Source organism: Metopolophium dirhodum, chromosome 3 (genome assembly GCF_019925205.1).
Source record: "Metopolophium dirhodum isolate CAU chromosome 3, ASM1992520v1, whole genome shotgun sequence".
Taxonomy (NCBI): domain Eukaryota; kingdom Metazoa; phylum Arthropoda; class Insecta; order Hemiptera; family Aphididae; genus Metopolophium; species Metopolophium dirhodum.
The window spans coordinates 35,414,892-35,436,593 of record NC_083562.1 but is presented as its reverse complement, the minus strand read 5'-3'; the positions used below and the strand labels follow the sequence as shown (position 1 = coordinate 35,436,593).

General features: G+C 32.5%; 4 protein-coding genes and 1 long non-coding RNA gene across 5 annotated transcripts; 4 read left to right on the top strand and 1 right to left on the bottom strand.

Annotated features, from left to right (window-relative positions):
• The first annotated feature begins 1,666 nt into the window (after nt 1-1,666).
• On the top strand, nt 1,667-2,154 carry LOC132940407 (histone H2A-like). Its single transcript, XM_061008003.1, has one exon. The coding sequence runs from the start codon at nt 1,731-1,733 to the stop codon at nt 2,106-2,108; it is 378 nt and encodes a 125-aa protein (XP_060863986.1). The 5' UTR covers nt 1,667-1,730; the 3' UTR covers nt 2,109-2,154.
• Nucleotides 2,155-3,966: 1,812 nt separating this feature from the next.
• Nucleotides 3,967-4,519, bottom strand: LOC132940406 (histone H3). The gene has a single exon (XM_061008002.1). The coding sequence runs from the start codon at nt 4,380-4,382 to the stop codon at nt 3,972-3,974; it is 411 nt and encodes a 136-aa protein (XP_060863985.1). The 5' UTR covers nt 4,383-4,519; the 3' UTR covers nt 3,967-3,971.
• Nucleotides 4,520-4,525: 6 nt separating this feature from the next.
• On the top strand, nt 4,526-6,986 carry LOC132940405 (histone H4-like). The gene has a single exon (XM_061008001.1). The coding sequence runs from the start codon at nt 4,562-4,564 to the stop codon at nt 4,997-4,999; it is 438 nt and encodes a 145-aa protein (XP_060863984.1). The 5' UTR covers nt 4,526-4,561; the 3' UTR covers nt 5,000-6,986.
• Nucleotides 6,987-7,130: 144 nt separating this feature from the next.
• LOC132940404 (histone H1A, sperm-like) lies at nt 7,131-7,926 on the top strand. Its single transcript, XM_061008000.1, has one exon. It carries the CDS (start codon nt 7,204-7,206, stop codon nt 7,816-7,818), a length of 615 nt encoding a protein of 204 aa, XP_060863983.1. The 5' UTR covers nt 7,131-7,203; the 3' UTR covers nt 7,819-7,926.
• A 1,098-nt stretch (nt 7,927-9,024) lies between these two features.
• LOC132941654 (uncharacterized) lies at nt 9,025-12,774 on the top strand. The gene is made up of 2 exons (XR_009664182.1): nt 9,025-10,031; nt 12,656-12,774. It is a non-coding gene; the product is annotated as an uncharacterized LOC132941654 (long non-coding RNA).
• The last annotated feature ends 8,928 nt before the right edge of the window (nt 12,775-21,702 follow it).

Genomic DNA, 21,702 nt, shown 5'->3' with positions numbered 1-21,702 from the left:
AACGTCCAGCTTCTCACCCTCTGACCGGGCCAAACGGTCTTGTCTTTCCGGCCAAAGACCGAGCCGAGCTGATAGCGGACTCTCTCGAACAACAATTCCAAACCAACCCCGGTCCCGACATACCAGAAGTGACCGCGTACTACCATTCACTACAAAACCACAATACTATAAAATCTAACCTGTTCACCACCCCCGGCACCGTTCAAAAAATCATAAGCGACCTTCGCAAGAAGAGAGCCCCAGGCGATGATCTCATCACCAACACGGCTCTTAAATTTCTTCCCAACAATATCTTACTATCCCTAACGCAAATTATAAACAGCTCCTTCAGAATCTGCTACTTTCCACTTGCCTGGAAAAAAGCAGTCATAATTTCCATTCCCAAACCAGGCAAAGACCACAAACTACCCGTAAACTACCGCCCAATCGCTCTGCTTTCCTCCCTATCAAAAATCTACGAACGACTCATACTCACTCACCTGCAAAACATACTCCGTGACAAAATCCGCCCAGAACAGTTTGCCTTCAGACCCGAACACTCTACTACCCACCAACTGACCAAACTCACTCACCAACTCAGCCAGAACTTTAACAACAACATTAACACCGCTTCTATATTTCTTGATGTGGAGAAAGCTTTCGACAGAGTCTGGCACGCCGGACTCCTTTACAAACTTTCTCAACTCAACATCCCGACCGAAATCATTAAAATTATAGAATCCTTTCTCACCGACCGCACTTTTATCGCTAAAATCGAAGACTCTTTCTCGTCCACCAGACACATTCTCGCAGGCGTCCCTCAAGGATCCTGCCTATCACCAACTCTCTACTTGACCTACATAAACGACATTCCGACGACTTCAAAAGCTCATCTCTCGTTATTCGCCGACGACACGATGTTCTTTACTTACGACCACAACCAAAAACGAGCCGCCATACAGTTACAACACCAACTTAACCTTGCAACCACATGGTTTCACCGATGGCGAATCAAAATAAACGCGACCAAAACTGTAGGTATCATTTTCGGACACTCAAATACCACCCACGTACCACCACTACTACTCGACAACCACTCCATTAACTGGTCCGACAAAGCAAAATACCTCGGCGTCACCATCGGGCGCAAACTCACTTTCGGCAAACATATTCAAAACATCACCAAAAAGGCCACCCGCATCCGAGGTTTGCTTTACCCCATACTAAATCGCACTAGCCCCGTCCCAACGACAACGAAACTTAACATACTAAAACTTTACGTCTCACCAATCCTAACGTACGCTGGCTCTTCTTGGGCACCCTTTATAGGACCCTCTCAATGGAACCAAATCGAATCCGTCCAAAACATCGGCATACGCACCATAACGCGTATGCCCACTATCGTTAGAAATTCGGTCCTTCTAAAATCGACAAATTTCAAATCTATTCAAACCTCCATTCGTTCCCAAACCAAATCAATGTTCTACAAAAATTCTTTCTCGAATCATACTCACATCCGACTTCTAGGTAAAACACACCCTCCCCCAAATACTAAACGTAAATTGAAACCCTACCCACTCTCTTGGACAGAACAATAAATTTAACCATTTCTTCTTAATTTCCATCCACTAGTAGAGGCACAAGCCTGGAATAGTAAACGGCATAGCCATCCCTTTCAAAGCAAAGCAAAGCAATCGCACATCAGTCTCATTTAGTATCGAATCTGAACCATTCCAAGCACAATTACAATCATGAGCGGACGCGGCAAAGCAGGAAAATCGAAGGGAGGCAAATCCAAGACCAGGTCGTCCCGCGCCGGACTCCAGTTCCCGGTCGGTCGTATCCATCGTCTGTTGAGAAAAGGAAACTACGCCGAACGTGTCGGAGCCGGAGCACCGGTATACCTGGCCGCCGTCATGGAGTACTTGGCAGCTGAAGTTTTGGAGTTGGCCGGTAACGCCGCCCGTGACAACAAGAAGTCTCGTATCATCCCCAGACATTTGCAATTGGCCATCAGGAACGACGAGGAGTTGAACAAATTGTTGTCCGGAGTAACCATCGCTCAAGGCGGTGTGTTGCCCAACATCCAAGCCGTGCTCTTGCCCAAGAAGACCGAGAAGAAGGCCTAACTTTGCTACCTTACCCTACAAACACAGTTTAAAACGGCCCTTTTCAGGGCCACCAAAATTAAAACAAACGGTCCGTCCGAATTTTTTTCCAGCAGATACACTAGATTGTGTTAGTACTACACGTGTAGCTGTCGTTGCTTTCAGATTTTTAAGCGAATGCCTTGAAATTTTTCAATCGAGATCGGGCACGATTTTACATTAAATATACTTGGATAACGATTCTGAAGGGCCTTAATTCCATTTCCTTCATATTTCGAAGAAGAAGCCGTCACTTGTGGGTGGCCTTAAACCTTAAAAATCGTATTAAAAAATTATCCCATCGAATTACTATGGGTACACCGTCAACATAAGCTGGCTCGTCGTCAAACGAATGTTTAGAATTAAACGCTGATTTTACTCAAATACGGCTACGCTGACCACTGGCGGCTTACAAAACAACCGTTTTTATTAAAAAATTATATTTTTTATCCTTATAATTTTTTAAGTTTTTTACTTTTTTTATACAACATAGTGTTTTTTAATTTTATATTCCAAAGCAGAATATTTTTCTTAGTATTTCGACACATAGAAGTGGACAAACATTTCGCGGGGTAACCCCGTACCACTCCACTCCGCTCATCTAAACTTTAAATACTTATAACTCATAAACTACTCGTCCCAAATTCGATTTTCATGTATCGAAATACCAAGTAAAATACTCTGCTTTGGAATATAAAATTAAAACCCTATGTTGTCATACAAAAAAGTGAAAAACTTAAAAAATTATAAGGATAAAAAATACAATTTTTTAATAAAAACGTTGTTTTATAAGCGATTTGAAACGATGTAAAAAAATATTTACACTTTATGAAATATTGGTTGTTGTTTGATAAAAGAATCGCCCGGTGTTAACTGTAAGTAGACCAAAATATTTTAAAGCCTCACAATGACGATTGTTCACTTTTGGTCTGATTGTGACATTAAAAATAAGCTAGTTATGTTGTATAATTTGACAAGACGTCAATCAAATAAACCCGGAAATGAATATAGCACGAATTATCGAGGTAATCAGATGATTGACAATTAAACAATGAAATACAAAATATATTCTAAAGTATGTTGTTCTAAAAATATTCTAATAGGTATCTGTTTTCGGTTATTTGGGAAATGACGACGCGATAAAGTATCGCGATTAGTACTTAACTGTATTGTAAATACCGTGATGCGGGTATTACCGTCGATAACAAGACATTTGTAAAAACATTCTAAAAATAACCCCTTTGTATGGTTTCCATTATTATGCGTTGTTGTCTGTCGATCCGTGGTAATGAAAATATTAACATCAACACGTGAACGACTGACGAAAGTTATACCTAACCATATTATACCCGTCTACAATGTCAACATGGGTCTTTCGGAATTTTTAATTAGATACTATCGGTGTTTTACTTAATTGAAGCCATGTAAACACCGAGAATCCTGGATAATTATTGTTTATTGATCGATAATCGGTAATAAAAATCTCAATGTTTACATGGTAAATGGCGTACACCTATTTATCAAACTCCGCGGGAAATCTTGACAAGAGTATCCATAAATAAACAGACGATAGTCGGCTGGTAGTGTCGTGTATTATGTAACGTCGTGGTCTCGTGGAGATTGTCACACCGTTGAATTATTCGATTCCCCATCTCATAATTTTGGCCTGGGTTGTTTATTTATCATTCTCCTATTTTGTAAAATCTGTACAACAATAATAATAATATACTGCCGCTAGCGCAATATTCACAATCACTATTCGTGCCCATCGCCAGACTATAATTACGTTTTGGTGGCCCTGAAAAGGGCCTTTTTAAGGTATGATAACTAATGACGATGATCAAGTTAAGCACGTTCACCGCGGATACGACGGGCCAACTGGATGTCCTTTGGCATGATGGTGACACGCTTGGCGTGGATCGCGCAAAGATTGGTGTCTTCGAACAGACCTACCAAGTATGCCTCGCTGGCTTCTTGCAACGCCATGACGGCGGAGCTCTGGAAACGCAGGTCGGTCTTGAAGTCCTGGGCGATCTCGCGCACTAGACGTTGGAACGGCAATTTGCGGATCAAAAGTTCTGTGCTCTTCTGATAACGACGGATTTCACGGAGGGCAACGGTTCCCGGACGGTAACGATGTGGTTTTTTCACTCCTCCGGTGGCGGGTGCGCTCTTACGTGCGGCTTTGGTGGCCAACTGTTTCCTGGGCGCCTTTCCGCCGGTGGATTTACGAGCTGTCTGCTTGGTACGTGCCATTGCGCTGCTGGATTAGATTGTTCTGAGTTGGTGTGCAAAACGTGGATGTCGGACGACTGATGTGGTTCGAACACACTGTCGACCGGTATATATACGTAAATGGGAACAGTATGCGTCGTCCTCATTGGACGATGTTTAACGTTTAGAATTTTAGCGGCGGGGTGGGGGGATAACCGGTCATGGTTCCGATTGGTGGTTCGGTGTCGAGAGAAACGGTTAAAAGGGACTGCGACCTGAAGAAAAGTATCAGTCAACGTTCAGTTCACATCCGAGCAAGTTGTCCAACACTATTTCCAACATTCAAAATGACAGGACGAGGCAAAGGAGGAAAAGGTCTGGGAAAAGGAGGCGCGAAACGTCATCGTAAAGTGCTCCGTGATAACATCCAGGGAATCACCAAGCCCGCTATCCGTCGGTTGGCTCGCCGAGGCGGTGTTAAACGTATTTCCGGTTTGATCTACGAAGAGACCCGCGGAGTTCTGAAGGTATTCCTGGAAAACGTGATCCGTGACGCAGTCACATACACCGAGCACGCCAAGAGGAAGACCGTCACCGCCATGGACGTCGTGTACGCTCTCAAACGACAAGGTCGTACTCTGTACGGTTTCGGAGGTTAAATACTTGCTTCTGAAGTTTAAAAACATCTTAAAAAGGCCCTTTTCAGGGCCACCATATGACCATAGTATATCGTTTATAAAACCTTAGAATAAAAGAAAACATTCCGTTCAAGTTGGTTATATTCGGTGGCGACAATGATAATTCCCAATTTGTTTAAGAAAACACGCGGAATAACGTTCCGAATATAATAGATTATCCATAATATTGTTCTTTGAACGTTTTTCCATGATTACAATTGAAATACTACCCTAAGTCAAAACATAGAAATAACCGTTACGTTGGTAACCGTAATCTTGTTATGATATTATTGCGGGACTTTGAATTCAATATTACAAAAAAAGCTTCAAGAAATATATTTTTCGAGTCAATCATTGCTTCTTCCAGCCCAGGATAATGTTGTAATATTAATTGCTTAATCGAGTTCTAAAGCTATTATTCTAATGATATTATCGAATAAATTGCTGCCTGGTTTGGTTTGGTGATCAGTTGATTATTTTTTGTGAATTCCAGTGGTGATTTACTATTTCACTACGTCATTCGTTACGTGAACCTACCATGAATAAGCCACGAGGTTTTTGTTTAATGATTTATTTTTAGAATGTTTTTTTTTTTCGAATTTCATTGTATACATTATAATTGTTATATATTGCAAGAAACATCGGTTCCCATAATATGATAGAGTAACCATGATGACCATGTATAATAGTATAGGTACTATAAACACGATAGATATTCATATTATTAATAGCCGTTGTGCGGGTATTACCGTCGATAACAAACAATTTGGTAAAAACATTCTAAAAATAACTCACCAATGAAAAACCTCATAGAATGATATTGAGAATACTGGCAAAAAGGGTGTCCAAAAACGTAGAAAATGTAAATTATTGTTGTAAGAACTAAAATTCAGAAAATTAGTTTCTATAGAAATACCGGGACGGGGAATAATAATAATATCTCGGCGTAATTAAATGTCATTATAAGTTAAATCATTGATGCGGTTATAAATAAAATTTCATTTGGGAAATTCTTAATTATAATCCATGGTTTTATTTTAACTAATTACAACGAAACTTCGAATTAAAATATTAATTGAGGGCATTGCGTGAATTTTTTCATGTACTTTATCACTTGTAAGACGGAGACAACAATTAATGCGTGTACGTACAGGCCACGACGTTGCGCAGGTGAACTGTAAACAATTCACGTTCATTTTTTTACTTTTTTTTTTTTACTTTTCGTCTATCCAGATATAACGCGATGAGACTCCTGAACACTTATTTGCAGTTGTTAATACGATTACTTGTCTTGAGGTCGATCAGCACACGTTTTAAGATTATTTATTTATTTTATTTGAATTTTAAAAATTTTGGAAAATATTAAATATTTAAACAAAATCGATAGGAGTTTAGGAACGAGAAAATGTGTTGTTATCGATCTCAAGTAAATATATTAGTGTATTCAAATCAGTTTTCAAAAGTCTCATCACGTTATCCGGTCCATCGGTAGGTCTGACAAAAAGTGCATACAAATGAACATAAATTGTTGCAAATTTGCACTGAGTTTCGACCGAAGTCCTCTGACAATGTGTTATTATAATTGTGTATTCAACATGATTTCGGTTAAGTACGATGAAGACGAGATTTATTGATAAAGTCTGCCTCGTTAAAATTTCAGGTAGAAACGCCGGTGACACCGTGCCGTAGCAGAGTCCTAAAACCTTCATATTCGAACAGCCACTGTTCGTCGGAAAATCGGTCGATTGGAAATCTGCAAATTCTATGGTCTCGGGAAACTCGTGGAGAATTCATCCAAAATATTTTTGTCAATTTTCGACTGGTTTCAGTCATACGACAGACCTTCAAATACGGTTTACGAAAACGCGGTCGGAAGTGTGGAAATAACGACTCGTGGTGGTTTCGTGGTACTGGGTGGCGATGCAATAATCATTGGCGATCGTTTAGAATTTAGTTAGCTTTCCAAAAAGTTCAAAGCCAGATTTTTACCACCATTTCCCGTTGAGATATTGTGAAAAACGATTGTACAACCGTAGCTCGGACGACGACGCGAATCACACTGGTTTACTAGTTGGCACGGTGCACTGTATATATTTACACATTTTTTAACCCGTTTGGTATCACCGCAGTGAACAGGCGAATCATCCATCGTTTTTAATATTTACTTGAACAATATCATCATCAACATGACAGACACCGTCGCTACAACTCCGGCTCCAGTCGCCGCATCGCCGGCCGCGAAGAAGTCTCCTGCCAAGAAGAAGTTGTCGGCTTCTAAAGTCAAGAAGACCGTTGCGTTGCACCCGACCACCGCCGTGATGGTCACGTCGGCCATCAAGGAGCTCAAGGAGAAGAAAGGTTCGTCGTTACCGGCCATCAAGAAATACTTGGCCGCCAACTACAAAGTCGATCCCGCCAAGCTGGCGCCTTTCATCAGGAAGTTTTTGAAAGCCGCCGTCGCCAACGGTACCGTCGTCCAGACCAAGGGAACCGGCGCTTCGGGACACTTCAAGTTGCCCGTCGCCGAGGTCAAGCCGAAAAAGGCCGTTGTAGCCAAGAAGAAGAAATCCATCGTCAAAAAAGTCAAAGCCGCCGGAACACCGAAGAAGAAGAAGCTCGTAGCCGCCAAGAAACCCGCGGCGGGTGAACCAGCAGCCAAAAAAGCGAAAAAGGCCGCTGCGACGAAACCCAAGGCGACTACACCAAAGAAGGCCCCAGCCAAAGCGAAAAAGCCGGCCGCCGTCAAACCCAAATCGAAGAAAACTCCGATCAAGAAAACCGCAGCTCCCAAAAAGAAGTAGTGCGGTAGTAAAATACTATCCCCTCTTCCTTCCTTAAAACGGTCCTTTTCAGGACCACCAATTTTATGACTCGCACTTCTCTCAATAAATATATTTCATACATTTACAGTACTGCCGTGCTAAGCGAAAAAGCAGTATCTCCAATTTTAGTCGAAATTGAGATATTGCTACGTGGGGGTTAACAATGTGGTTTTGTACCATTTTTCGCAGTAAAAAAGCAGTATATCCAATATTTAACATTGAAAATTAGCATTTGAAATTAAGAAAATAAATAGTAAGTCCATAATTTTTGTGAAACTAGTAGCAAAAATACAGTAGATCCCAATAAGTAGCAAATAAGCAGTAAGTGACGTGGAGTTACTGTTATTTCGCTTATTTTCAAAACATTTTAAACAGTAACTAAAAACACAGTATCTCCGTATAGTATATTTGATAATATTGGTGTATAAATTATATTCTGTAGTCACAACCACGGTTTCAGATTTATATTAAAGGTATATCAATCATGGTCACACAGCTAATATGTCCATAATCAATTTGATGGAATACTGAATTATTACAAAATTCAAATGCATCACTGAATCATTATAATTTTGTTACTGTAATATCGTTGACTCTTTGTAGATTTTTAAATTTAGTAAAAGTATAAATATAAAATATAAGACCAATGCTTAGTGACATTGTTCATATAAAGGCAGAAATAGGGTTGAATTATTTGCTTTACAAAACCGACTACAGTGAATATTGTCCATTTGGAAAACTTGATTTTTTAAAAAACAACATCATTAAAAATGGAATTTCAAAACCAGATCAAAAAATTAAAGTTCTTGGTATTTATCCAATCAAAAAGGAAAGTATCATAAAAACATTAGTTCCTTTAATGCCAGAAACAAGGAAACAATTCTGGCTAGATTTTCCATGTGCTATGGAAGCACCAGATTTATACAGTGACTACGAAAATTAAAAATATTAATATAATGATAGTTATTATTATAAAAATGTCAGTCTGATTAAATTATTTTTAATTATTTTAAAAATTGTTAATTTAAAGTAAAAAGTACTTACTTGCTCAAAAGTATTTGCAACTTATTTATTTATATAATAATGTACTGTAACCAAATGTATTGTATAAATATGTTATTAGTTATTACTATTTACTACTAAGTTAGTAATTACTTTATAGATTTTTCTATTAATTTTCCTTATAATATTACATAGGTAGTTTAAAAAAAAAACAGTATCTCCCTATTATAATAAATTTTGTTAGAATAAAATATACAGTATCTCCATAGAAATGGATATACTGTAAATTTGCTTCTGATAGTGCTTATAAAATAAGCAGTAAGTCCATTTTAATGGTCAAGGAATTAACGAAAATATTTAAAAACTCATAAAATCAATTCTATGATATAAAATTAGTATATACACGTTTATTTTAGGATCGTATGTTAATTATACTTGGTGCACGGATCAGTAATGAGTCTAAACCTGTTTAGTCGATTTCCCAACATTTTGCTTAGATGGAGATACTGCTTTTTCGCTAAGCACGGCAGAGTAAGCTGTGTACGATTGTATTACGCGTGATTTAGAAAATAATATTTTATAAAGTCCGTTCGCGTGTTTGGTCGTTTCAGACTATGGACGGGTGAAACGTACCCAGTTGCAGTTTGATTATATTGCAATCGATCAAAATGAAAACATCGGTTACAATTATTGTTAAGGAATTCCCAAATTCAATATTATTTATAACCGACTAATAATAACATTTAATTACGTCGAGATACTATTGCCCGTATCGGTATTTCTATAGGTTTTTCATTGATGAGTTATTTTTAGAATGTTTTTACCAAATTCCTCGTGACCCGCACAATGGTTATTAACGATATGAATATTATTTATTATCAAATTATAATGTTATATTTATATCGCCTGTGACAATCGCCAATTGTGTTGACGTTCAAATAATTCAATCGAACAAAAATAATAAACCGAGACGTGAATAGAAAGACAAGTCGTTAAGCAGTAAATAATATAACTTAAACTCGCACATTTCGTTACGTTCGGGTTATTTTCATCAAATATTTCGATACTTTCAAGTTTCAGTTCGGAGCGGGACAAAGGCAGCTGTTTCTTCGGCGGCGGACATCTGAACGTCTGGTCCTTGATACATATGACACAGCTCTACGTTTCGTCGGAAGAGTCCGTGTTTACGCGTAAGTTTGTTTTTATTTTATTTTGCTGCTCAAATTTACCATTTTAGACTTGAATTGAATTAAATATTTATCGACACGGACAATTTGCTAACTCGGTGACGTATAAACGATTTATAAAAATAACATCATTTTAATTACATTAAGTTTAAAGAATTTGCAATTGTTTCCAAAATACCGCCGTGTCTAGTGCAACTGCCTTCAATAAATGAGTAGATCAACTGAATGTTACCGAAAAAATCAAATGTTATTCTATTTTCTCTCCCAACTGAATCTACTAAAATCAAATTGAGACAATGAACAAAGAACGCTTTATCATTTTTCTTTTTGAATTTAGCTTGAACTCCGTTTACACTTCCCGACATTGTTGCTGCACCATCGAAGCACATTGATAAAACAGATTCCCATTTTACCTTCCCGTATTTATTGTATGATTTCGGTAAAGTACGATTAAGACGAGATTTATTGATAAAGTCTGCCTCGTTAAAATTTCGGGTAGAAACAATGTAAAATACTGACAATACTTACTTTTGAAGTTTTAAAACATCTTAAAAAGGCCCTTCTCAGGGCCACCATTTTTTTCTATACATCGTTTATAACCCAAAGTAATGATAACTCACTGCTGAACACTTGGTTGGAATACGATACTAACACGGAAATAGTCCGTTCTAGTTATTTGGTGGTAACAAACGTAAAGATAATTAACAATTTGTTTAAGATAACAACAGCACATTAGTGAACATAAAAACGCGCAGAATATAAATTATTACGCACCCGTTGCGTTTATGACATTATGAAGCTTTATCTTTGGCATCATCATCTGTCCAGTAATTTACTTTATTTTTTTTTTAAAATCTCGCTGACGATAGTTCATAAATACTAAACGAATAGTAATATTATAACGTTTCAAATATAATATCGTTTCCAAGTTCAATGTTCGGTAAATATTTTAATATGGTTGTATTTAAAATCTCCCATTTTATACCATAGTCGTTAACAACATCATTTATTGCATTAAAAATAGTCTGCGGATCAGTTGACATTGTTCTGTTCATACCTACAAACTGCTCCACTGGACATTTTTGTACATCATCAAAATACCTTGAAACTATTGATAGCTGTTCGTGGTGTCCGAAATCGCTTGTCTCGTCAGCAATAATTGATATTTTTTATTTTCAATTTTAAGTTTTAACTGATTTTTTAGAAACTTGACTTATTGGATATAATTAGATCGTTTTGAATTATATCACTACAATAAGTCGCGTTTTTTGGACCTAATTCTAAGTGAGATTTAAGAAGAGGATCATATTTGGCCAAAAGTGTAACAACATCTTTGAACAGACCTTTATCGTAACTACTTTCCTTCTCATTTTTTCCTCGGAATGAACGTCCACCAATACAAAGAGGAGTTATATCAATTAAGCGTTGCATGATTTGTCTATTTTTTAATATTTGCTGTTCTTTTTGACTATGTATAAGTTCTCTCTCTTCATCTAAAACTATATCTATTGGATTTAAATGCAAAAAGTTTGTTAATGAAGTTATGGTATTTAAATGAGTGTGTTTGAGGTTTGGTGTGCTTTAAATTTAGTTGTAGCTAGTTTTCAATCATTAAATCCAACTTTTGAATGCGCAGAATCTGTATAGCCGGCATTTATTCCTGAAGAATTGGTGAACATCCGACAGGGAAAACAAAAAGCTCTATCTAGTTTCACACTGTACTCAAGCCAATTGAATAATTATTCATACCAAGATTTATTAAAGCACCGCAATCTATCTCCAAACATTGTTCGTGGATACGATTTAAGTTTGGGTTGAAATGGGCCTCGAACAACCCTATATTTACGTTCTAACTGGGATGCCGGTAATAAATTAGCAGGATCATCAGGATCTAAAATGTTCAGAATTCATGCATAAGATGAACAATTTAAATTTAGTACACAATACTTACTCGGTTTGATCATTTAATGTTTAAAATTGTACAACTTGTTTTCTTAGTAAATAACAACATTTAAATAATATGAAGTATCGAGAAACATAAAGACACAACATTGATCAACACAAATATTATCAGTTAGGTATACCTAATAAAACTAATTAGTAAAAAGGTTTATTGGTTAATGGTTACTGCAAAAGCAAAAAATTACAATATTTATTTACCTAATATACATAATAAAAAGTCAACTACAAAACATTGACCCAACATGGTTCAAAATGTATATATTTGCTCGTGTGGCATAAAGCCCTAACCTAACCATATTTTAAATAATATATCTTAAACGGTAAAATATAATTTAACTTTGTAAAAATATATATGCCTTTGCACTTAGTAGCCTGGACCGGTCTGCCACCAAACACTGAACACAATTAATAGTAAACCTAACATAGCACGCACATAGACAAAACTAACAAATTATTATTACCTATTACAATATTATTTCTATCCATCATAAGGATATACATATAAGTTATAAATTAAACGTTTAACTAGATACAATGCGTCTATAAACACAGTCTAGAACTGAACACAAACAGCCAACATATACAAACATTAATACATTATTAAAATAATATTGTAAGTAAATACCCAACAGCTCATGTACAGTATTTGACTCGAACTTTTTCAGATTCTTCAACCGTATGACTGCAGTGTGTCAATGGGACTGGATCATCTGGATCATTGTCACCTAAATTAATAAAATGAATATTGTTAATTCATAAGTAAAATAAAACAGCTTACATAGTATGCATAGACAATATTATTAAAATAATGAAAAGGGCCGTTTTGGTTGAGTAATGATATTTCAAAACGAGAGATTTATTTGGGGCTGGTGTACTTGGCCACAGCCTTAGTTCCTTCACTGATGGCATGAAATATATATATATATATATATAATATTTATGACACATCTCTACGTTTCGTCGGAAGAGTCGGTGTTTACGCGTAAGTTTGTTTTAATTTTATTTTGGTGCTCAAATTTACCATTTTAGACTTGAATTGAATTAAATATTTATCGACACGGACAATTTGCTAACTCGGTGACGTATAAACGATTTAAATGATAATAACATTTTAATTACGTCGGTACATTATTGCTTGTATCGGTATTTCTATAGGTTTTTCATTGATGATTTATTTTTAGAACGTTTTTACCAAATTCCTTGTTATCGACGGTAATAGCTGCTATTAATGATACGAATATCCATCGTATTTATAGTATACTATTATATGTTTTGCCATATACATCATAGGGACCGATAAAATCCTTAAATAACCGGACACCGAATTTTTTTTTTCACCCGACTATTTGCTGAAAAATATGGTTGAATCAGCGTTTGACGACACTCAGCTGATGTTCAGAACTTCACGCATTACCTACGTCATGTATTTTAAAATTTCATTCGAGTTTATTATTCAATAACAACCAATTTTTCTTGAGCCCTTATCAGTGTCACCAATGTATATGTCACCAGTAAAATATTACTACATATTTCAATGATACGTTTTGTGAAATTGTAAATTTTGCACGTTGTAATTTTGTGTTATTTAGCTACACCTATTATCTATAGGTTTTGAGGTTAAAAAAAAAATCTAATAAAATTCGAAATTTACTTGTACCTATAAATAGCTCAAAAAGAGTAAAAATATTTTAATAATAATATTGTAAGATGTGTGGAAAATATAAATAAAAATATAATTTTTTTATCATAAATAAAATAAAATGTCATCTTGCCACCTGGGATATTATGATAATGTTATAATAAAAATTAAAAAAAACCCTTTTTTTAATGTTAAAAATATTACAATGCCGTTGTCGTACTTTTGGTACAACCGTGGCACTTGAACCAGAATTTGGCGGATGGTCATTTTTGTTATTTGGATGGACTATATTATTTAATTTGGATAACTGTCGGGAATCGAATAATTCAACAGTGCAACAATATCCACGAGACCACGACGTATAAAACATACATTATAATTATACACGACACTAGCAGCCGATTATCGTCTGTTTATTTATAGATACTTTTGTCCCGCGTTCTGGGGAAGTTTGATGAATAGGTACGCCATTTACCGAGTAAACATTGACATTGTTATAAATATATTTTTATTACTGATAGTCGATAAATAAACAATAATTATCCAGGATTCTCGGTGTTTATATGGCTTCAATTACGTAAGATACCGATTGTACCTAATTAAAAACCCGAAAGACCCATGTTGACATTACAGTCTGGTTAGGTATAGCTATTACTCACAGTCGCTCAAATATATATTAACGTTAATTTTTTCATTACCACGGATCGACCGACAGTTAAATAATAATAATGAAATTTGCCGTGCCCATAAGATTGGTTATTTTTAGCATGTTTTTGCCGAATCTCGTGTTTTCGACGGTAAAACCCGCACAACGTCTATTAATATCCATCGCATTTATAATAATACACACGATATTATATCATTCTATCAAAGAAGAACTCGATGTTTTAGTAAATTTCTCACGTAACCGGACGGCATTTTTTTTTCGTTGTTTTCTTTTTTAATTATCCCGATAATCACGCAGTGCTCCCCGCTCTGTACACACTGCAAATGTTCAAAATATTCTACGTGCGATAGTTTTAGTTCAAAAATAATGGTTGTTAGAGAACAGAAATTTTATAGCGATTGGTGGCCCTGAAAAGGGCCGTTTTAGTTGAGTAATGATATTTCAAAACGGGAGACTTATTTGGAGCTGGTGTACTTGGTCACAGCCTTAGTTCCTTCACTGACGGCGTGCGAATTAATTGTAAATAGTAAATTACTAAAAGAAATCAATAAAAATTATCTAAAATATAATGTTATATTTAAAAATACCTAAAACTAATAATAATTAATTTGATGTACTCGTTAAATCAAATTATTAATAAAAATGATAAATAAAATTATATTACATTAATAATTTGTAAAAAAACATAATACCTATTTAAAACTAATTAATAAAATTAACGCATAAAAATGATAAATAAAATTAATGTATATTAATAATTAATAAATATATAATATTCAAAATAATTAGTAGGTACAATTCTGTATATTAATAATTAACGAACAATATTTTTTTTAAAAATAACCTCTAATGGCTCAGAAATACTTTATAAAATTAATGTAGGTATATATGAAACTAATAATAAACATAATTACATAACAAAATATTTAGTAAAAATTGATTAAATCATTAATATAATTTAAAAAAATCATATATAAAAAAACATTTATACAATTAATAAATAAAATTGTCTACAATAAATGATTAAAAATGCAACAGTGATTTATCATTTTGAATCATTTCAATTATTATATTTAAATAACATTGAACAATTTAATTATGAATATAGGGATTTTGTATAAATTATTATTAAATATTATACTTTCATTAATTATAAATATAGTAATATACCCACATTAATTTTCCACATTTGTTTGGTTAAATTGTATTAATCATTTTCAAGTTATTTTTATTTATTATTTCTAAATATTTTGTTTGTATTTATTATTAATATACATTTTTTTTATAATTGAGTTTTATTAATTTACTGTTTTTTATTTATAATGCTAATTGGTCTTTTTAATTAATTTGTAACATGTTATTTAAAATTTTTTTTTATTTTAGTTTAATTCATTATATATGACATTGTAAAATATTTTTATGAATTTCAAATATGCATTATTTTTTGGTAAATTATTAACAAAATTTTTTTTTATTAATGAATTTTACTCTTATATAAATTTATTAACAACCTTAATTTGTGATTTTAATTAATTGTTTTTATTTATGTTTTAAACTTTTTTATTAATATTACTTTTATTAATTGTACTTGTTTTAATCGCAATGGTAAATTAATTTTTAATAATTTTTGACATATACATATTTTTAGAAACCAGAAAACACGGAAATTTAAATATTTTTTTTAGAATTTGAATCACTTGATATTGGCGATACTTTGGCGCATAGATTGGACAAAGCTAGAGAGGGTAGAACTAATAAAATTTGTTGGAAAATTGGAACTAGTTTGAATAATTATTATGAATGAGGTGGGCAACTTCATGACCAAATTAGCCAATATCCAGCAAAATATTAGCTCATATCATAGCAAAAAAAAAAAATACATAAAAAGATTTTAGTAGTCTTATTATATTCCAAGAAAAAATTTATTATTTCAGTAAATAGTTAAAAAATTAATATGGTTTTGGATAACAGCAACCTTCGTAATTTGGACTAATAATATAGTAGTATAAATAACATAATTTTAGTTTTGTATTTGTATCAACTAAAATAACCTAATCGTAATATACCAACAAATATTATTCTTGACCTCATAAAAATAACTTGTTACTAAAATTATTTTAAAGCAAAAGTACTACGTTCAACTATTATACAATAAATAATGTACTTCTTGAATTATTTTTAATTAAAATAGCATTGTTTAATTACAAAAACAAAGTAAATATCATCTTTGATTTCACAATAAAAAAAAAAAATGTTTTTAAAAACATATTACTTCAAAGCATACATTAATAAATGGGGGTTTTTTTTGATTAACTTATTAGGAATCTTGTATTACATTTTCAAATCTTAGATTTAAAAAGAAAAAGGTGGTTAAGTGGATGTCGCTCTGCTGTACAGTAGGTTACAAGTGGGTCACTGTAATGGATGGTGTTAAATTTGAATTCAATGATATAATATCATTGTATAAGAAAAACGATTCTGAGCTAAAACGGTCAGTCAGCCTATGATATTACCAAATACCAAGTATATTTGATGATATTATTGTGAATAAAGTAATTTATATATAACCTATTTACGTGGAGCCTTGTTTTAAATTTTCAATCCTTAGCCATAAAAGTTAAACATTTTATACATTTTTAACCACAAAATAATTAATAAATTATAAATTTGATAAATGTTGTCAAAATTTGAACTTTAAATGCTTATAAAAAAAAATTGTGCCTATGTATTTTTAATATTTTTCAACTGCTATTAGAACGATATATCAGGAGCCTTATATTAAATTTTCACGCTTTTTTACCCAACAAATAAAAATTTATTGATATTTATAGAAAAAAAAACTAAAAAAATTGAAAACTGACAATGGCCGTAAACAGCTCAAAAAGAGTCAAAATATTTTTAACATTTTATGGTGTATAGAAAATGCTAATATAAACATTCAGTGAAATTTTCAAGTATCTACAGTCATTCGTTTTTTAATTACAATAAAATAAGAAAATTGTTACATGAGAAATCGAGTAAATATCAAATGTTGTAAAAATATAAATTTCAGACGCTCATAAAAATTTAATTTAAGTTTCTTCTAGACATTTTTTTTTGATAAAGGTAGACAAACTTATGAGTAATCTTATATTACATTTTCAAATCTTAGATTTAAAAAGAAAAATTTTTATGAATTCTCAACTCAAAATAATTTGCTATTTTTCGTGATTTTTCCGTATTTTGTCAAAATTTGAACTTCAAATACTTATAAATAAAAACTGTGACTAAGGATTTTTAATTTTTTTCATCTGCCTTTGAAACAATAACCTAGGAGCCTTCTATTAAATTTTCAAGCTTTTTTACTCAACAGATAAAATTGTATTGATATTTATAGAAAAAAAAACTAAAAAAATTGAAAACTGACAATGGCCGTAAACAGCTCAAAAAGAGTCAAAATATTTTGTAAATTTTATAGTGTATAGAAAATGCTAATATAAACATTCAGTCAAAATTTCATGTCCCTACGGTCATTTGTTTTAGAGTTACACCAAAAACCAAAATCGATTTTCTCGAAAACAGATTTTGCGTAAAAATTCCCGTTTTTTCTTAATTTTTCTTTTGTTTTTCACGTCGCTTGTGAAAACTACTAGGAAATTTTTCTTTTGACCCCCAAAGTACCAACTAGATTCACTTTCCTATCAGAAAAGTTACTATTGAAGAAAATCCAAGCACTTTTACTGTCCTAAAAGGTGATGACAGACACAAAAATAAAAAAATTAAAAAAAAAACACACATCATTGTAAAATCAATACATTCATCGCTTCGCTCAGAATCTAAAATTTTGCAGTAGTCATATTAAATTGGGTTTAAATAAAATACTTATGTTATAAGTTTAGTTACAAATAAATGTTTTTGGTCAAAAACGACCATGCCCAAAATAAACTTCTTCTAAAAACGCTAGTTACTGATTTTAGATTCTGAGTGAAACGATGAATGTATTGATTTTACAATGATGTGTGTTTTTTTTTTTATTTTTTTTTTTATTTTTTTATTTTTGTGTCTGTGTACACGATAAGTAGTCGAAATAATGCTTCGATTTTCGACTTCAGTATCTTGTTCGATGGGAAAGTGAATATCGTTGGTGCATTGGGGAGGTCAAAATTTTAATTTCCCAGTAGTTTTCAAAAGCGATGTGAAAAACAAAAGAAAAATTAAGGAAAAACGGGAATTTTTACGCAAAATCGATTTTTAACAAAATCGATTTTGGTTATTGGTGTAACTCTAAAACAAATGACCGTAGATGCATGAAATTTTCACTGGTTGTTTATATTTGCATTTTCTATACACAATACAATTTTGAAAATAATTTGACTTTTTTTGAACTGTTTACGGACATTGTCAGTTTTCAGTTTTTTTAAATTTTTTTTCTATAAATATCAATAAAATTTTATTTGTTGGGTAAAAAAGCTTGAAAATTTAATAGAAGGCTCCTAGGTTATTGTTTCAAAGGCAGATGAAAAAAATTAAAAATCCTTAGTCACAGTTTTTTTTTATACACGTTTAAAGTTCAAATCTTGAAAAAATACGGAAAAATCACGAAAATTTGCAAATTATTTTGAGTTAGAAATTCATAAAAAATTTTCTTTTTAAATCTAAGATTTTAAAATCTAATACAAGATTCCTCATAAGTTTGTCTAACTTTATCAAAAAAAAAATTTCTACAAGAAAGTCAAATTAAATTTTTATGAGCGTTTTAAATTCATATTTTTACAACATTAGATATTCACTCGATTTCTCATGTACCGATTTCCTTATTTTCTTGTAATTCAAAAACGAATAACTGTAGATACATGAAAATTTCACTGAATGTTTATATTAGCATTTCCTATACACCATACAATTTTGAAAATATTTTGACACTTTTTGAGCTGTTTACGGGCATTTTCAGTTTTCAATTTTTTTAGTTTTTTTTTCTATAAATATCAATAAAGTTTTATCTGTTGGGCCAAAAAGTGTAAAAATTTAATACAAGACTCCTGATATATTTTTACAATAGCAGTTGAAAAATATTGAAAATACATAGGCACAGTTTTTTTTTATAAGCATTTAAAGATCAAATTTGGACAGAATTTATCAAATTTATAATTTAATAATTATTTTGTAGTTAAAAATTTATAAAATGTTCAACTTTTATAGCTAAGGATTGAAAATTGAAAACAAGGCTCCACGTAAATAGGTTATTTATAAATTACTTTATTCACAATAATATCATCAAATATACTTGGTAATATCATAGGCTGACTGACCGTTTTCGCTCAGAATCGTTTTTCTTATACAATGATATTATATCATTGAATTCAAATTTAACACCATCCATTACAGTGACCCACTTGTAACCTACTGTACAGCAGAGCGACATCCACTTATCCACCTTTTTAAAATTTTGTTTATTGAAATTTTGTATTTTACGTTATGTTGTTCTGTATAAGTAGCCTAGTGTTATCAAATATTTGATTGTAGTTATTGTTTTAAATTTTTCTAGGTTCAATTGTAGTATTAGTTTCAAATACTTAATATTAATAAACATTTTGCATCAAAAAATGCATTTCAAAAATGTTGGCAAAAAAATTTAAAACCTAAAAATCAATCTTTATATATTATACAGGGCGTGTAACACAAAGTATCATATGTACCTCGTCATTGAGTCGCTGTAATGGATATGATACATTTTAATTTAATAAATATTATTGAACATATTATTATAGGTACAACTGATAAATATTTTATTTTTAACGAATTTTCGTGGAGACATTCAGTCAAACAATACATAATACGTTATGCGGTATTTAAGTATTATAATTTATACTATTCCAACCTACCTGTAATTTTAGTTTTTTTCAAATGGCGTTGAGCCCGGCGCGAAGGCCTAACTAAGTTCTGACATCATGGACTTATGCATAAGAATAATACATTTTGAATTATAAATAATAATTGTTATTTTTTGTTTAAATAATATTCAAAGTTGTCAACATTTAAACATGATAATGTTGGTAAAAAAATAATATTTCGTATATTTTTTTAAGATTTTTATAATATAAAAACAGTAAAAATGTAGTTAAAATTTATTTTTTGGGGCTGCAAATTGTTGCAAATATTTTTAAAAAACTTAGTACTAGTTTGAATTAGATTTAATAATTCGGAGTGCAAACATCATGGACTTGTAGGTATGGGGCAGCATTAATTTAATAACAATAAGAGAAAATGAGTTTTCACTTGATAAAGGTTAAGAAGAAAATTTCATAATGTGGTATTGTAATTTGTTACAAAATATTGACACTGGTTAATTCAATAGCTGAAAAATGTTGATGCTGTGAGCAAGTATCGCACAAATCGGAAATCATATTTTCTGGCGTAAGAGTGGTTTTGCAAACTAGTGTAAATCAATAAATATTGACACCAAAACCCAATTTGCAATTAGTTTGCAACATTTGACACCAGTTTGCTGAATATAGGCGATACCTGTGCACGTACATCAGGAAACCATATTTTCCGGAGTATGGGTGGTGTTGCAAACCGGTGTAAATCAATTTAAACATATTATTCATACCAGAACCAAATTTGCAATTATTTGCAATTAATTTGCAAAATATTGACACCAGTTTGAAGTCGATCGGAGGGGTTGGTGGGGCTGAGTGAATTTAGCCCCACCAAACGAAAATTTCTTTTTGCGGCGTCCGTATCAATTTGCAAATTGCGAAACCCAATTTGCAATTATTTGCAATTAATTTGCAAAATATTGACACCGGTTTGGAGTCGATCAGACGAGTTGGTGGGGCTGACTAAATTTGGCAAAATATTCGCCAAAATTACAATTTTGATTTGCAAATTCTAAAAATCAATTTGCAATTATTTGCAATTAATTTGCAAAATATTGACACCAGTTTGAAGTCGATCGGAGGGGTTGGTGGGGCTGAGTGAATTTAGCCCCACCAAACGAAAATTTCTTTTTGTGGCGTCCGTATCAATTTGCAAATTGCGAAACCCAATTTGCAATTATTTGCAATTAATTTGCAAAATATTGACACCGGTTTGGAGTCGATCAGACGAGTTGGTGGGGCTAACTTCACTATCGTAGACAAAACTAACAAATTATTATTACCTATTACTACTACTACTAAAAATTACTACTTCTCATAAATTAATGGATTTAGATACTGATTAGAAAATAAGTGAGTTATGGATGTGATTGTAATTATTTTAAATGTAATTTTATTTCATAATGATTAACAATTTAAATAACCTATTACATGAATTAAAAGATATAAATAATGTTCAAACCGTAAATATTGATAGTTTAGAAAATAAGTATTTCTATGTAAATAGTCTTTCCATTTTTAGTATGAATATTAGTAAAAATGAAAGCT

Coding starts and splice junctions, on each gene's coding strand:
- LOC132940407 (XM_061008003.1), top strand. CDS start 1,731: ATGAGCGGACGCGGCAAAGCAGGAAAATCGAAGGGAGGCAAATCCAAG.
- LOC132940406 (XM_061008002.1), bottom strand. CDS start 4,382: ATGGCACGTACCAAGCAGACAGCTCGTAAATCCACCGGCGGAAAGGCG.
- LOC132940405 (XM_061008001.1), top strand. CDS start 4,562: ATGGTTCCGATTGGTGGTTCGGTGTCGAGAGAAACGGTTAAAAGGGAC.
- LOC132940404 (XM_061008000.1), top strand. CDS start 7,204: ATGACAGACACCGTCGCTACAACTCCGGCTCCAGTCGCCGCATCGCCG.